The sequence below is a fragment of the Rhamphochromis longiceps genome, linkage group LG13 (genome assembly GCF_057381845.1).
Source record: "Rhamphochromis longiceps isolate RC_006_pf linkage group LG13, R_longiceps_female_GT1.1, whole genome shotgun sequence".
Taxonomy (NCBI): Eukaryota; Metazoa; Chordata; class Actinopteri; order Cichliformes; family Cichlidae; genus Rhamphochromis; species Rhamphochromis longiceps.
The window spans coordinates 19,384,964-19,401,763 of NC_140569.1; the positions used below are offsets into that span (position 1 = coordinate 19,384,964).

General features: G+C 41.5%; 2 protein-coding genes across 3 annotated transcripts; both read left to right on the forward strand.

Moving 5' to 3' along the window:
• The first annotated feature begins 2,451 nt into the window (after positions 1–2,451).
• Positions 2,452–10,763, forward strand: adam8a (ADAM metallopeptidase domain 8a). Its single transcript, XM_085428259.1, has 25 exons — positions 2,452–2,778; positions 2,894–3,012; positions 3,114–3,187; positions 3,285–3,363; positions 4,040–4,116; positions 4,441–4,669; positions 5,381–5,458; positions 5,580–5,648; positions 6,023–6,192; positions 6,280–6,361; positions 6,445–6,587; positions 6,689–6,866; positions 6,962–7,051; positions 7,205–7,400; positions 7,497–7,578; positions 7,667–7,847; positions 7,931–8,017; positions 8,103–8,187; positions 8,523–8,634; positions 8,748–8,946; positions 9,148–9,195; positions 9,273–9,329; positions 9,442–9,492; positions 9,591–9,671; positions 9,926–10,763. Exons 1-25 carry the CDS (start codon positions 2,733–2,735, stop codon positions 9,968–9,970), a joined length of 2,658 nt encoding a protein of 885 aa, XP_085284385.1. The 5' UTR covers positions 2,452–2,732; the 3' UTR covers positions 9,971–10,763.
• A 999-nt stretch (positions 10,764–11,762) lies between these two features.
• spef1 (sperm flagellar and cilia associated 1) lies at positions 11,763–15,447 on the forward strand. 2 transcript variants are annotated; one of them, XM_085428261.1, is made up of 8 exons: positions 11,763–12,074; positions 12,226–12,337; positions 12,870–13,017; positions 13,143–13,188; positions 13,676–13,759; positions 14,155–14,239; positions 14,340–14,445; positions 14,876–15,447. In XM_085428261.1, the coding sequence occupies exons 1-8, from the start codon at positions 11,966–11,968 to the stop codon at positions 14,987–14,989; spliced, it is 804 nt and encodes a 267-aa protein (XP_085284387.1). In that variant the 5' UTR covers positions 11,763–11,965; the 3' UTR covers positions 14,990–15,447. The 2 variants fall into 2 exon arrangements, with proteins under 2 accessions (XP_085284387.1, XP_085284386.1); XM_085428260.1 differs by lacking the exon at positions 13,676–13,759 and having other exon boundaries at positions 11,809–12,074; positions 14,161–14,239.
• Positions 15,448–16,800: the final 1,353 nt, after the last annotated feature.

Consider the following 16,800-nt stretch of genomic DNA (forward strand, 5'->3'; position numbering starts at 1 on the left):
ACATACACATACATACATATACATATATATATATATATATATATATAGACCCCAGGTGCAGGCTGTGTAAAGATGCCCCAGAGACAATCCAGCACATAACAGCAGGGTGCAAGATGCTAGCAGGCAAGGCATACATGGAACGCCATAACCAAGTGGCCGGCATAGTGTACAGGAACATCTGTGCCGAGTATAACCTGGAAGTCCCGAGGTCAAAATGGGAGATGCCCCCAAGGGTGGTGGAGAATGACCGAGCTAAGATCCTGTGGGACTTCCAGATACAGACGGACAAAATGGTGGTGGCTAACCAACCGGACATAGTGGTGGTAGACAAACAGAAGAAGACGGCCGTAGTGATCGATGTAGCGGTTCCGAATGACAGCAATATCAGGAAGAAGGAACACGAGAAGCTGGAGAAATACCAAGGGCTCAGAGAAGAGCTCGAGAGGATGTGGAGGGTGAAGGTAACGGTGGTCCCCGTGGTAATCGGAGCACTAGGTGCGGTGACTCCCAAGCTAGGCGAGTGGCTCCAGCAGATCCCAGGAACAACATCGGAGATCTCTGTCCAGAAGAGCGCAGTCCTGGGAACAGCTAAGATACTGCGCAGGACCCTCAAGCTCCCAGGCCTCTGGTAGAGGACCCGAGCTTGAAGGATAAACCGCCCGCAGGGGCGTGCTGGGTGTTTTTTATATATATATATATATATATATATATATATATATATATATATATATATATATATATATATATATATATATATATATATATATATATGTTGAAGTTTTCCTTCAACAACTCGAGGTGCCAACATCCTGTCTAGGTTATCCACACCGTATTTGTGCTTCTTGTAGTCCAGGCTTCCTCTTCTCCCCATTACTGCCTGTTGGTTACCTGTGTGTTGTGCACATTTTAGCCTCACTTGGGCATGTAGGATACTGCCTTCACCAAAACTACCATGGCAAAGACAGACAACAAAATCTTCCTCTGTTGCAACTGGAGGAGCTGGGTGAGGTAGGTCTGGGTTGTTTCCCCTAAATGTGCCAACCAGAGCCAGATTTCATCTGAGGAGTTTCTTTGCCAAGGTGTGTAACACACACACAAACAGATTCTAGGTCTGACCAGCTGTCTCAGCCATGGGCAAAAGACAACAACCAATAAAATTCAAAAAGAATTTATTAGTACAATGATCAAAAAAATGAAGGGATAAAACAGTCCAGTGTCCCACTTGAAAAGGGGATAAAACCCACAGTCCAAGGCCAGAGCCAGCGATGCCTCAGTTCAGTTGCACTTCAGATATCAACCAGCAGCTGTCCCCCAAGACCCACCACCCTGAAAGTAGATGGCCAGTAATCACTCCAGCCTCAGCAACCCAATTCTGCCTTTAGGCTGCGGCATATAGTAGGCCCTGGTCTGCACAGAGAGACACAATATAACTACATCTTCAATATACAATTCACAGAGCAGCAAACTATCCATCCTAAACATATTTGAATCAAGTCATCTTAGATCTGATCATATGACATACCTGCACAGAAAGACAAAACATCATAGCGGTGTTTGTAGTGTGGGCTATAAGTAGACTAGCATATCAGTGCAATCAAATACACCCGCCTTCAATTAATCCAACCCCATCACAGCCATTGGCTCACAGTAAATGTGGCACGCAAAACCACAACTTCCCACAACAAACAAGGAGATGAATTAATACAAGCAACATTAGTCCACCATGTTACAGGTGAACGAAGTAAAGATGTTGTCAGCGTGTCCTTGGAGCGCCTCTGTTGGTTGGAGTGTGAACCCCTTTTTCTTTTTAACTCCTTGGAACTTGGAGTCTTGTCATCCCACATGCCACATGTAGCTTTATTCTGGGGTAGGCTCTCATCTACACTTCATGTATATCTCTCCAATTCTCCTCCCATGCAGATTTTTATAGGTGCACAGCAGCTAAAAGAGCTTCTTTCTTATAAAAAAGTCAAAGGCAGGTCTCAGGCTGCTAATGCAGAGAACTGCATACAGTGCGGGCCCTGGTCTGATACCAGTGGGCACTGGATTGTAGGGCAGTCTCTCTTCAGTAGTGGGACCTACATAGTTTTCCTTCACAAGGCATCCAGTCAGTTGCAAGCTCATTGTTCTTGAAAATTGCTCCCTAAATGTGTTTTTTTTGTGACCTAAAAACATTAAAACACAGGTCACCAATCAACATCCCTAAACTTCAAGCCTATGCTTCAAGCACATTACCACTAGATGGCTGCAAATACAACAACGTGCCCTGATGGCTAAAGACAGATAACTCTTACCGTTCTGTAGCAGTAAGCTTTGATACTCAACAGTTTGTGAGAGTGGTTAGGATGGGTGAAACTTTGGTGGCAAAGCGTTTTATTTTTCAGTTAACTGCAGAAATAACTTTCACAGACTTTCCAGGCGTGGTTTTTTAAAGTGCTTCTGTTATTCGTGTCTGTTTCTTCACTCTGCTCGTTCAGCCCCTCATGTAAATCACAGACTACAGAGTTCAAAAACATATTTGGAGACAATTTTTTTTAACAATTTCTTTTTTTCTTTTTTGACAATCTCTTGTGGTGACTCGTGGTTGCTCTGATTTAGATGCTACAGGATATTACGAGGCAGAGAGGAAAAGAGAGAGAGAAAGAGAGAGAGAGAGGCGGAGAGCTGAGGATCCTCTGTATTTCCCTCAGAGAGCCAACCACACAATGACAGAGTGTGTCTGATAGAGCAACATGTCAAGTTCTGGATGTTTTATATGGATTTTCTTCTCCTCATGGGGTATGTAAAGAGTTCTTTCTTTCTTTCTTTCTTTCTTTCTTTCTTTCTTTCTTTCTTTCTTTCTTTCTTTCTTTCTTTCTTTCGATTTATCTAATAAATCATTTAACACTTGCAGGGATAATTACAGCCAGTGTAGAGACTCTACCTCATGTCATAAAGTACCAAACAGTGATACCTCTGAGGCTGAAGGACTCATCTGTTTTTAATGATGATGATGCTGCTGCTACACACAAGGTAACACTCACTCTACTGTGCTGTTGAAGCAGTTCATTAAGAAAAAAGTGATCTGAAGAATGAATTTAAATCCCTTCTGCTTCTTGTGTGTGTGTGAACAGAAATACCCTGATGCACTGCAGTACTCTATATGGATCGCAGGGCAAAACCACACTCTGCATTTGGAAAAGAACAAGTGAGAAAACTTTAAATGACTTGTTTGATTTTGAGCTACTTTCTAAGGCTTTTTTAAACCTTAGAGGTTCCTCAATTTGTGCACTTTCTTTTTTCAGGAATCTAGTGGGTAAAACCTTCTCTGTGACACATTACTCTGATCAGGGAGACCAAATCTCAACCACTCCAGATCTAAGTGTATGTATCTTTACATTATTTTATTTGTCTACACCATCGGGAAAATGTGTCTATTTTGTTTTTGTGAAAGTGCACAAGATGCTTAGCACGATACTCCATAGTCATTCTCTCTCAGATCCTTTTTACTGGTATAGATTACCATATAAGTATTTGACTGCACAGGCTTGAATCATATGAAAGCAGGATATCCTGTGCCACCAACTGCTTTCAGAGGTGTTTGTACATTTATCATTCATTACCGGATTTTTTTTTTTTTCCTTTTGCGAAATGCCAATATAAATCTTTTGACTATATTAAAATCATAGCTCTGACCTGAAGAAAGACAACAGGTCTTTTGTGCTCACTTATTTGTATCCACGCTTACTGTTAACGTATTTCTAAAGTAAACACTTTGCAGTAAATTGTAATTATCTGCTACAAATATCAGATCAGGGGCATTTTGTGCAGTATGTGTAATTATTTCTTGCACGTTTCAAAATATCAAATTGCATAAAAAAAAAGTTTCTCAGGTTCCCGATTATGACCACAGACACACACGCAGCAGGAAGAAACAGGAGGAAGTGGGAATGACATATAAGGTTAAGATTAGAATCCAGACCACACTGAGATATCTGGGAGATTAAAAAATCCCAAATGTCATTATTAATTCTGGTACAAATCATGGCTGTCTGTTCAGGTTCACTGCTACTACCACGGACACATCGTGGGAGTGGAGGACTCCTCTGCCAGCATTGGACTCTGCTCAGGAATAAAGTGAGTAATGCAGGCTATAATTTTTTTCTTTCATCTTTTACCTCTAATTACAAAAAGGTTTCTTTCCCTGAAGGGGTGCCCAAATTTCATAAAAACCATGATGCTATGTTACGGTAAGACTTCGTCTGTGACTCATGGCCAGCACGCCCAAACTAAAGGGAAGATCAGCATCCCTCCTAAAGATCATCAAGACTGCATGCACAGTAACTCGTGCTCCTTGGATGCAGACTTCTCTCGTTAACCCTTCTGTTGCTGTCATGAAAGGGGAAAGTTGACGTTTGAGAACCAGACATGCTGAAAAGTTTGCCTTTGTCCCCTCTGTAGGGGGTTTGTGCGCCTCCGGGACCAGACGTACCTCATTGAGCCTCTCGGTACCGAGGCAGGACAGCAGGATGACGGCCAGAGTGCCGACACTCACAGCGATGAGGGTCTTCATGCTGTTTACAACTACAAACACCTGAGGAAGAAGAGGAGCCTCTGTTCCCATGGAAACACGACCACTTTCTATGATCATGTAGCTCGTCCGTCTGGACTGTTCCGGCTCGCCAGTCTGGTAAAGACACACAAGATGGACACATCCAGATTTATGGTGCTGTCTCACATTTCATAGATTTATGCAAAAAACAAAAAAACAGGACTTTGCATTGTGATACAAAAATATAAGTAATTCTCTATCGTCATGACATTTATGAAGATGTATGAAAATAGATTTCTTTAGGTCGACAATTAGAAGTGAAGTTACAGTGAAATAACCACATTTCCCACAAGTGACAATACATTTAGTCAAGGAAAGGATCTAAGAAAAAAGGGAAACACCACAGAGAGAAGTTATAGATCGCTTTTAATATGTTTGGGTCATTACCTGTGACTGAGTGTGTGAATATTTAGCACAAAGTCACTGTTACACTGCTCTAAAAGCATTTAAACGATCAAATGGACTTACATAGTGCCTTTCTATTCAACTTTAAAAACTCAAAGCGCTTTATACTAGGATTCCTATTCACCCAATCACACACACTTTATTCACACTCACATCTGGGGTAACTCAGGGTTCAGTGTTTCTCCCAAGGACACTGTGACACACAGACTGGAGGAGCTTCTGATTGGTAGACAACCTACTCTACCACCTGAACCACAGTCACCCCAAACACTGAAACTTTTTATTTTTCATTAACCACCCTTTAACCGCATAATCCTAACCAAACAGGTACACATACACAAATGCTCAACATTGTTAATATCATGTGTCTTTTGTGTTTCTCAGAAAAGCAGAGCTCAGAAAGCAGAGCGAACGAAGAGACCCAGGACGGTGGAGCTGGTTGTTGTGGTTGACCATAGAGAGGTTTGAGCTCACTTTTTCTTTTGCCTAGTCACGAGTAAGACAATTTTTGAGGTGTAAGATCTTCTTTTGTTCATGGCATGTTGTTAAATGTGATACTAAGTGAAATAATGGTTTCTTTCAGTATAAGAAGTTTGGCAGTAAGAAGACAATAGAGGCCAGAGCGCTTGAAATAGCAAACCACGTGGACAAAGTACGTTTGTGTCTCGGCACTGTTTCTGTGTTTTCGTGTCCCACACGTCTTCAAGCTTTACTTTCACTTTGGATTTCACGCAAGAAATGTGTCCTGATACTTTGTTCTTTACTGACTGGAATCTGACCAGTAAAAGGAAGGAGAAGGTTTTTTTTTTCTCACTGTGAAAAATCTAACTTTAACTGTGAATCTTCACACCTTAACTGAAAATTTTCACACATATCCCACAATTCTCTTTGCATACTCACAATGTGTATGCATCATCCAACATTAGTTTCCTGTTGCACATTTATAAAATCTGCTGCTTGAAGCATTTTGTGGTTTTGCAAATGCTGATTTTAACTGATTTCGCTCACCGCGCTGCTCTGTTTCAGCTCTATCGCCCTGTGGGCGTTCGTGTGATGCTCGTCGGCCTGGATATCTGGTCATACAGAGATCAAATACATGTCAGCACTGACCCTGAGGTCACCCTCCGTCGTTTCCTTGAGTGGCGTCAGCAGCACCTTCTGCCGAGGACCAAACATGACAATGCGCAGTTCATAACGTAAGATGTTCGTCTTTCTACTGCTTACTAAACCTATCTAAAAAATGATAAGATAATTTGTAAACATTTTGCCTCATCACCTTTCAGAGCTGTGGATTTTGATGGCTCCACTGTAGGCTTAGCAAACACCAATGCTATGTGCACCTCTAACTCTGGAGCTGTCAATGAGGTAGTCATGTTTCAATGTGGATTTCTTTAATTAAAAGTGGAAAGATGTGGAAATTAAATGTTTGTGAATTAAATGTCGCACAGGACCATAACACTAATTCAATTGGAGTGGCTTCCACCATTGCGCATGAGATGGGTCACAACCTAGGCTTGTCCCACGACACTGAAGACTGTGTCTGTGGCACTTCTGTGTCAAAAAAAGGCTGCATCATGTCAGAGAGCGTTGGGTAAGCTCAGCTTTGCACCTGTGCAAATGAACACCCTCCTATGTGCAGACCTTCGAAGGAAAAACATCTGATATGGTCTTATTATCGTCCACCTCCTCTAGCTTAAAGTATCCGGAGCTGTTCAGCAGCTGCAGTCGGCAGCAGCTCAGCAAGTTCTTGGAGGAGATCAACCCGGCATGTCTGCTCAATACTCCTTCCACCGATCGAGTTTATGGGGGCCCCATGTGTGGAAATGCCTTCTTAGAGCCTGGAGAGGAGTGCGACTGCGGCACGGTGGAGGTTTGTGCATATCACGTTCGTTTTGTATAGCCAAACTCCCATTACTGAAACACACAATGATGACTGAGATGTGCATGCCTCTGTATGCCTGCCAGGAATGCAAGAATCCCTGCTGCAATGCCACCACCTGCAAACTGAATGCAGGAGCCCAGTGTGGAGAGGGAGAGTGCTGCCACAACTGCCAAGTAAGTACTACTCACTGTGTGAAGTCACACTGATACTAATTATGTTACTATATAACAAGACACAGTCTGACTGTGCCGTCTGGCTGGTTATGTGTGAGTGCGTGTATTTTAGTAGTCGGTACATCACCATCTGTGTTCCTCTCCACTCCGTAGCTGAAACCGACAGGCAGCGTCTGCCGACCGAAAGCAGGAGACTGCGACCTGGCAGAATATTGCACCGGCTTCTCTGCTGTCTGTCCGACTGACGCCTACACCCAGAATGGCCTGCTGTGTAACCATGGAACAGGGTACTGCTACAATGGACAGTGTCCTTCACGCCGGGATCACTGCAAGAGGCTTTGGGGACCAGGTTAAGAAACTAGTGAATCACAGTTTGCTTCAGATGTGCTTTATTCTTAATAATCAAGACTCATCAAGCTGTATTTTTTGCTGTGATTGTTTTCAGATGCTGAAGTCGCTTCAGACGCTTGTTTCTATCTGCATGGAAACTGCAGAAAGACACACTTTAACCAGAGATGCCCAGGCCGGTATGCAATCCAAAGCTCTACAATTGCACATATTCACTGCCAGGTACTGTTTGTTCTTGAAACCATCCCTTGTGGTTTTCGGTTACAGAGATCAGTCCTGTGGTCAACTTTTTTGTTCCGGCGGATGGGAGTTCCCTGTGACATCCAGGAAGTCCCTTTACAAAGTAGGAAACGGAGACATGTGCAATGTGGCAACTATGAACCCTGAAGATAACTACCCCGAAGATTTGGACATGGTACCTACTGGCACTAAGTGCGGCAAAAACATGGTGAGAAAGCTGCTCTTTGTAGCTAAAATGAAGAAAACATCCATGCGCTACAGATTCCTGCAAAGTCTTTGTGTGTCCTTTAGGTATGCTACAATCAACAGTGTCAAGACATAAAAAACATAAAAATGTATGGAAGAAATGACTGCTCTGCCAAATGCAACAACCGTGGGGTGAGAACTTTAGATCCTCGGCACTCTAAAGCACTGTGGATTTATGGCAGCACAACATGCGTACTATGAGTGGGATCTCTTACAGGTCTGCAATCATGAGAGCAAGTGTCACTGCGATCCTGGCTGGGCTCCACCTTTCTGTGATGTGCAGCAGTCCGAGCTGCCTCAAGGTACTCTACTATCCTGACATACACCCACTGATAGCCCGCTTCTCCCTGCCCTTTTAATAACCATGATTTACACATGACCCATATGCTCTGTTTTCCACTGAGCTGCAATACTTGGATTGAATTTCTCATGGGCCTTAAAACAATCGTGCTCTGTTCTGATGAATACAAGCAGACACTGATGCAGTGGCATTTCCTTATTAGTGTGTACATACGCCCTAATTATGTTACAGAGGAGTTTGCTTCCTGAGGGGGGTGACGTATGTTGTTATTTGCTCATCCTTGGGCAAAAAAAATCTCATTGGCCTAATCTGTTGTGTTATTGTGTGTGTGTACAGAGTCAGGCCTGGTTAAGTTCATAGTGTCAGTGGTGGCTGGCTTACTTCTTCTTTTGCTCGTGGTTATCGGGAGTTTGATGTGGTACGTCAGAAAGAGACAGCCTGCGAAGAGGTACAGAAAGGAGCTCCTCCTCTCTTTTAGCTTTTGGATCACCACAATAAGTAAATAAAACTTTATAAGCTTGTCAGAGTTTCTTTTAAGCAATTGTGCATATTTCCTTGCAGATACCTCCCATCTTCCGCGGGACAGTTCAACCCGTTGTTTCGGTCGAGCAGCGAACGACGCAGGCCTCCTCTTGGATCAGCACAAATCAGCCAGCCTAAATTTTTGGAGTCGTCGGCCACTCAAGCATGTAAACCGCTCTTCTCTGCTCCTACCAGATCACAGACTGGAGCACTAAAGCCCAGCCGAGCAGCTCCAGAGGTGAGCACCTTCTGTGATGTAGCAGATTTGCCACCAGAGTGCCGTAATGTGCTGTGGCAGTAGATTTTGGCCTGTGTTATTGGACCAAATTCAAATCATAAACAGACTTGTATTTTAGTCAAACTGTCAAAAACCAGTGAGGAATAAGGCTTAAAAAATAAAATTTTAGACTGTACTCATTTCTATTTTCTCCCTTTACAGCCGCCCAAGAAAGCAGCAGCCGTACCCCAGCCATCTGTGTTTCAGCAGGTAATCTGACCTCCGGTTCCACCTTCATTTAAATGTTATTTATATGTTTCAACTAGTAAATAAATGTTTTTATTTAGGCTATAAAGCCATTCACGCAGGCTCCAGCTGTTTCAAGAAAGCCAATCTTTACTGAGGTAAAACTGCATGTCTTCATTGTCTTTTGGGGCAGTAATTATTTTTAAAAAATTTTATTTTAGTATCATTATTCTGGTCTTATATATATACTTTTTTTTCTCTTTTTTTCAGAGTAAGCCACTGCCTCCATCGAGACCTCTGCCACCACTCACAACAAAGCCGGTAAATAACGTTCAAACTGAACTCATTATTTGCGTATACACATTTAACAGTGCTTGCGTTTGCTGCTTCTTTAAAACATGAACTGTTTTGTCTCTCAGATCATGAAACCAAAGCCCCCAATGCCTCCAGCGAAGCCAAAGCCCTCCGCAGTCCTGTCTTCATTGCCTCACACTCAGCTGGTATGTATTCAGACTCAGACATTCTCAGAGGCTATATCACGTTTATGAAGATGTCTGTGGTTTTTGGCTCTGTCCTAGCATAGCAGTGTAATGAACAAGCAGTCAGTGAATCAGTAAGCATATAAACTTCTCCTGACCACCAGTGAGTTGGTGAGGCACTAACATGGGGAAATAAACACACCAAGACCAAGTTTGGAGAATAAAAATGTCTCATCCCAAGTATGTGTGCTAATACTATTTATCTGCTCCCCTAGCTCGGCGGGAGGGCTGCCCTGATGCCTCCCAGCAGGCCCAGATGACAGTGGGACTAATTCATCGAGGTGTAAACACTGAAATCCTCTGACAGGGGACATTGTTTTTGTCTCACCTAGAAGGACCAAGAAGATCCTGTCTGGAGACGCTCTTCTGTTTTAAAGTAGAAACAGGATCCGCTGAAGAATCGGCATTGTTAAGCAACACAGCTTTTGTGGTCTCCTTGAGGATTACCACTGCTTATGTACACCTTCAGTATGTTAATGAAAACCTGAAGTAATGATCAGCAGACTCATATTCTGTGCTTTATGAATGACAAATGGCACTGCTGCCATGACGATTGTTTAGTTTATTTGAGTCTTTTTAAAGGGAAACATTTGGTTTTTGGGTTTGTTTGTTTTTTGCCTAAATCCTGGGATATGTGAAGATTTTATAAGGTAACTGCACTATCAATGCTGTAACTGTTCCTTTTCCCTTTTCCCTCACATTTTTTTTGGTACTGCATTTCTCTGAAATATGGTTGTTAAGGGATTTTAAAATGTGGCATGAGCACTTTACAGGTAGATTTTTTTAATTGAAGAAGGTCTTTTCTTGTCATTTTTTAAAAACTCTTTGTACTGACCTGTCTATGCTTGACTGTGCAATTGAACCAGTACATATATCTGTTTTATTTTGCGTGCTGACCTGATAGATGTCAAAGGATATTGATTATTCTATGCAGCAGACAAGATCACAAAGTCCTTTCACTCATAATACCAATGATGAGGATTCACCCTCGATTTGTCTTTAAATCTTTCAGTTCTGAATGTTCTAATTTATTGGCTTGCAATAAACGTGATCCATCACACTCAGTGTTTCTGTCACTTTCTCTGTCTTTATATCCAGATGATCCAGAAGATATTCATATTAACATCTGTGACTCTCTGTTGATTTTTTTGCTCTGTCCTATCAGCAGCGTAATGTCAGAACAAAACTCAATTAGATCTATAATTGGTTGGGGGGAAAAAAAGATTGATTTTGTAGTTTTTCCCTGCAAAACCTGATTCAACATGTGAATGGAGTCCAGACTTTCAGCTTTAATTCAAAGGGATTTTTAAGAAACCATTGCATTAACTCTTTCAGTTATAGTAATTTTTATACAGTTCCCCATTTTCAGAGTCTAAAGAGACATTGATTGCCTTCAGCTAAAAGCCTAAACAAACCTATCAGGGAGATTTAAAAAAAAAAAAATGAAAAAAGTCAAATTTGATACATGAAAAGGGTGAATGCACTCATCAACTCAGCCACACCAACAGGGCTGAAATACCACAGAAGAGAATTAAGGTGCATGATGACATAATTATTCCATGGTCATGAAAAGAAAACCTCCAAGAACTTGACTTCAAAAGATGGCAAACACTCTTGAGGAGGTGTATCATTGTCAAGGTCTGCAATAAAGAGATGCCTTCTTCATTTGAAATACAGAGAGTTTACAACGAGGTGCAAACCACTGGTTACACTCAAGAATATAAAGGCCAGATTAGAGTTTCCCACAAACCAACTAAAAGCGTCACAGAAAACAATGGAAACACAAAACCAAGACGAACTTGTTCCAGAATGATGAGAGAGAGAAGTATGGATATGGAAAAGGAGAGAAACTGCTAAAGCATACAGGGTGAGTTTGCTCCAGATGAAGGGGTTACCATTACTACCAGGAGCCTCTCCTCAAGGGTAGATTTGGGGGTCATGATGTCTGCAAGATGCCGTGCTTACTTTTAGATGCTTTGAGCACCAGAGCAACACAAGTTGACTGAATGTATTCAAGAGAAGGCCGATAACAACACAACATTAGAACTGAAAGACTTTGCAACTCCCTAAAACCCCAAATCCCTCAAAGATTGGCCAAAAGAGAAACAAATCTATATTTTTGATTTGGGGTTGAACTGGCCCTTTAACAGCTGATCGCCTAGCAACGCTTCAAACAACCTGAGGTGGGCTGAAGCTATAGGTTAGCTCATCAAGACTGTTTTAATCGTTCAGAAACGACTGTAATTTTATAAATAATGGAACGAGAACTGAACGAAGAGGAACTACAGGACCTGTTTGCGTGGATAGATAAGATACCGCTGTCCCGGCCCAAAAGACACATCACAAGAGACTTCAGCGACGCAGGTAGTAAAGTTAGCCTAGCAGTCCTCATGGGGGTGCTAACCAAACAATCAAGCAGTAACAGCAGGAGTAATATGATCTGCATAGCTCCATGTCTCCAGCTACGGTAATTTTATTTATTTGTGATCTGACTAAGTTTCTCTTTGAACCTTAGTGATGGCTGCTGAGGTGGTAAAATATTTCTTCCCCAAGCTTGTTGATCTGCACAACTATGTTTCTGCAAACTCCACACAGCAGAAGCTCAGCAACTGGAACCTGCTCAACAGGCAAGACATCACTGTTTTATGTGTGTGTGTGTGTGTGTGTGTGTGTGTGTGTGTGTGTGTGTGTGTGTGTGTGTGTGTGTGTGTGTGTGTGTGTGTGTTTGATTCTTCTGAATCTGGTGGATTGAATGACTACATCCCAGCCAGAGAAAAACACTCTCCACAGCTGAAAAACATCACATTTTAACAGCCTGCCACAAAAACTTGTACACAAGCTACAAAAAAGTTAAAAAGCTAGATGGCTAATTAATATCTCTTAATAGGAATGACAGACATTGCCTAATGTTTTTCCCATCCAAATAAAATTTTTCCTGGGCCTCCACATCTGGTCCTGCGGACATATCCTACTTACACCCACTCACTCCATCCCTCGCCACTGATATGGCACAAAGCCAGCTTCAGATTTATGGGAATTTGCTGAAAACATTTTGGCTCCTATGTTGCGTCTCATCAGTTAAATCACACCGAGTCTGCTGATACTACTGTGCATAGTTCTAGGTATTAGAAACATGTGTTTTTATTTATATGAGGATAGGAAGGTATTTTCCAAGCTGGACTTCCATGTGCCTGAGGAGACACTGAAGAAAATTGCACAGAGCACCACAGGAGCAATAGTGCCTGTCCTGAGCAACCTCAGGGAGAAGATAGACAAGAAACTGGAGTACACCACCAACAACATACTGGTGTGTAGTGACACACACGGTATAGGTCATTTTTTTTGTCTATTTGAATGCAAAATATGAATTACTGCATGCTTGTCCATGTTAATCTAACTACAGTGGATATATATTTTGTTTTATAAATTTAGGATATGGAGTATTATGACACCAGGAACCAGGAGAAACCTCATGAAGGTACAATCTTCTGCATTTGATGCCATATTTGGCTTTGCATCACATCACACGATAGTGATGTAGGTGTTGCTGGAAGTTACAAACTGTGATGAAGTCAGTAACATTAAGTAGATTATGGAAATAAAACAGCTGAATTAGGATAAATGCAATGACTTTATATTGGCCTTATGCATGTTGCAGCATGTGTCATAATGATAGTGTAGTTTGTGCAGAATATCAGCTGAAACTGTTGTTTTTTATTTAACTGAAGCCAAACAAAACTGAAGCTAAGATGTGCTTTATTTAGCACAGGAAGTGAGTTTGGTGTTATTTTAGACTTTTTTTTGTTAATGCAGCTATATCTGCCGGTCAACTCCCAAACACCAAGTCAGCATATTCAGCATTCAGCAAGGTGTTTTTTTCCCCCTCTTTATTTGGTTTTTGTTTAAGGGAGCAGTTTAGTGACTGTTCATCGCTGTTTTTGTCACTGAAATGAAGCGTCTCCAAGATCTTCTCAGGCCCAAATTAAGTGTAATCTATCCCAGAGATAGCAGTGACCAATCAGAAACACAAAGAAACGTCCATTTGAAGGAATCGGGGAGAACTGATTAGAAGAAAATTCCACCACCCTAAAGGAGTGAACTTGTTTCCCACACCTCATCCGTCCCTATCAAAGCTGGCCAGTGCCTCCACCCTCTGCTCTTTCCTCTTCCGTCTACACTCGCTCCCGCCATCAGACACATGACTCAGGTTCTCGTATCAGTTTCCACATGGCTCTTATCGCTGGCCTGAGCTCAGCACCGTTGACTTAAAGCCTGATATTTTTTTCCTTTATCTACTAATCTTACTTCAGCGTTTCACCCTCTTTCTGCTATTGGTCGTCACCCTTTCTGCCACCAAGCCTTATCTCTTTTACTCAGCTGTATAGATTCTTTTAGTCATTGTGTTTTGTTCACATCATAGTTTGTAAAACAAGACACTTTTTTTCTTCAGAAATTCAACAGACTGAGATAAGACTTCTAACTCAGCTGGAGGAATTGAAAAAAGATGAAAAGAACAGGCAAAAAAACAGGTATGACCAAAAAACCACTGCTTTTAATTATAATGCAATGAATCGCAAGAACATTTAAAACAAAAATAATAGCCTGTCCATTCTTTTTTTTATGGTACAGTAAAGTGGAGCGTGCAGTAAAGTTTTATTCAGACATGGATCCTGCTTTCCAACAAATGCTGAAGGAAAAAGAAAAAGCAATTATGTCTTTGATGGAGACTGTGGAGGTAAAGTCTGCATGCAGACATGCATGAATGCAGGAAACACTCTGCTAAAGTGTGTGTGTGTGTGTGTGTGTGTGTGTGTGTGTGTGTGTGTGTGTGTGTGTGTGTGTGTGTGTGTGTGTGTGTGTGTGTGTGTGTGTGTGTTTGAGATGGAGAAAAATATTTAGGAGTGTGTGTTAGGCATGTGTAATGTCCTGTGTCAGCAGTGGCGAGTGAGTCAGTATCTGCTCAGCGGATATAACCCTTATTTTTCTTTTCCATCTGTGGTCACATCTGCATGTTTAGAGAGAAGCAGAAGGATGACACAAACGTGCAACTTCTCCTTTCACCGCACTATGAAGTTTTCAGAAGCCTTCAAAGAAATATCCTCTCTTTAGCCTCATCCCTCTTTTCTTTTTCTTTTTTTGGTTTTCTTGGTCGTGTATGTTTGCAGATCCTCCAGATGAAAGTGAACAAGCTGGAACATCTGGTTCACTTGAAGGATGTCCGTATTCAAGATCTGACACAGCATCTGGAGACGTACAAAGCAAGAGGCAACACACACTGAAGCAGCTGTGAAACTATACAGACAGAGAAATGTCTGTAGCAGTTCTGATATGTAAACCTGTATTTTGTAAAAAAGCAATATTAGTTAAGGCAAATGATCATCTTATCTAATCCCACCAGCTAAAACTGTCACATCTGTTGAAATGCACAAGGGAGATTCCAGATGTGAACTTTTTAAATCCTTGTTTTGAAAAAGAAAAAAATGGAATTTTATCCCAGAACATAAAATGTACACACTTCAGGATGCAGAAATGTCTCTTTTTCTTTCTTTAATAATATGATCCACTGCCTTATATCTTGAATCTTCTGTGTTTATGCTTCATGACCCTTTTATATGAAATCATGACTTGTTGAATGTAAATAGTTGCTTCTTTGTGAAAGGTATCTCTGGGCTTCTTTTAACAGCCCATAATTTCTGACTGTCAGCTTCTAAATAAAGCCACAAATCCCCATTCACAATTGTCTCACTAAATAAGAGGGCAGTGTATCAAATAAGCCAAGTCGTGGGTTAAAGCCAACAAAACAAAACTATATATGGTGTTGCATTTGGCGGCAGCCACTTCCTTCCTTCACTCATTTTTGGTAAGTTTCCTGCTTTTGTGTAAGTGTGAAAACCAGACCTTAGTTAACCAGAACTTAGTTAATAATTTCACTTCCACTTTATCGAGCTTTTTTTTTTTTCAGAATTACTGTGACATCAAAGTCAGGAGCATTGACGAAGTCGTGAGACAGCAGCAGCAGACCGCAGCCCAACGTCTGCTTTTCAGATATAAAGTTCATTTCACTTTCTTGAGGTTTTTCTGTAGTGCCAAATGAGAGAGAGATGTCCCTCATTATTTTACTTTATGTGGGCTTTGTTGGCGTGAGAGGCATGTGACCCCGTGAGCTGTACCAGGAGCAGCTGATCATCTCCAGCTGCCTGCCAATGTGACTGTCGTGCTCACAATCATGCCACCTCATTAATCATCATTATCACTTAATTAATGACTGAGAAAAACAAACACCTAATGAGTTTACAGTTACACTTATTTTAGATTTAGATTTTAGTGACTCCTTTTTTCACAAGGGGTCGCCACAGCAGGTAGCTCTGCATGTTTGAACTGACAGACTTTTACACTGGATACTTCTTGATGCAACCATAAAGGAATACGTTTCTCCTCCTGGGATCCATTAGCTTATAAACCACTACACTTTGGAGCCACTTAACAAATGCATGTATTTAAATTAATGAATTATTGATTTATTTTTGGTAAATTACGCCTAACAATGGAAAACATCTGACTCAGTGTGACACAATATATGTGATGAGTCACAATCACACCCAGTTAAAGTGGTTCTGCTGCCGGACCACACTATATGAAAATGTCCCTGTTTATCTGACAACCAATACATATACTCACTTCATTAGGTACTTCTGTTCAACTGCTGGTTAAATAAATGTCTAATCAGCCAATCACATGGCAGGAACTCAAGCCGAAGTTCAAACTGTGCATCAGAATGGTGAAGAAAGGTGATTTAAGAGAATCTGAATGTAACATTGTTGCTGGTGCCAGATGGGCTGATCTGAGGATTTCAGAAACTGCTGATGTACTGGGATTTTCCCAAACAACCATCTCTAGGGTTTACAGAGAATGGTCTGAAAAAGAGAAAACATTTTGTGAGCAGCAGTTCTCTGGGCAAAAATGCCTTGTTTATCCCAGAGGTCAGAGGAGAATGGCCAGACTTCTTTGAGCTGATAAGAAGGCAACAGCAACCCAAATAATCACTCGTTACAACCAAGGTATGTTGAAGAGCATGTCTGAAAGCACATCA

Excerpts from the sequence above, each read along its gene's own strand:
- adam8a (XM_085428259.1), top strand. The coding sequence starts at position 2,733 with ATGTCAAGTTCTGGATGTTTTATATGGATTTTCTTCTCCTCATGGG. Across the intron at positions 2,779-2,893 it reads GATTTTCTTCTCCTCATGGG|GGATAATTACAGCCAGTGTA; the intron begins GTATGTAAAGAG and ends TAACACTTGCAG. Across the intron at positions 7,848-7,930 it reads CTAAGTGCGGCAAAAACATG|GTATGCTACAATCAACAGTG; the intron begins GTGAGAAAGCTG and ends TGTGTCCTTTAG.
- spef1 (XM_085428261.1), top strand. The coding sequence starts at position 11,966 with ATGGAACGAGAACTGAACGAAGAGGAACTACAGGACCTGTTTGCGTGG. Across the intron at positions 12,075-12,225 it reads AAGAGACTTCAGCGACGCAG|TGATGGCTGCTGAGGTGGTA; the intron begins GTAGTAAAGTTA and ends TTTGAACCTTAG. Across the intron at positions 13,189-13,675 it reads CCAGGAGAAACCTCATGAAG|ATCTTCTCAGGCCCAAATTA; the intron begins GTACAATCTTCT and ends AGCGTCTCCAAG.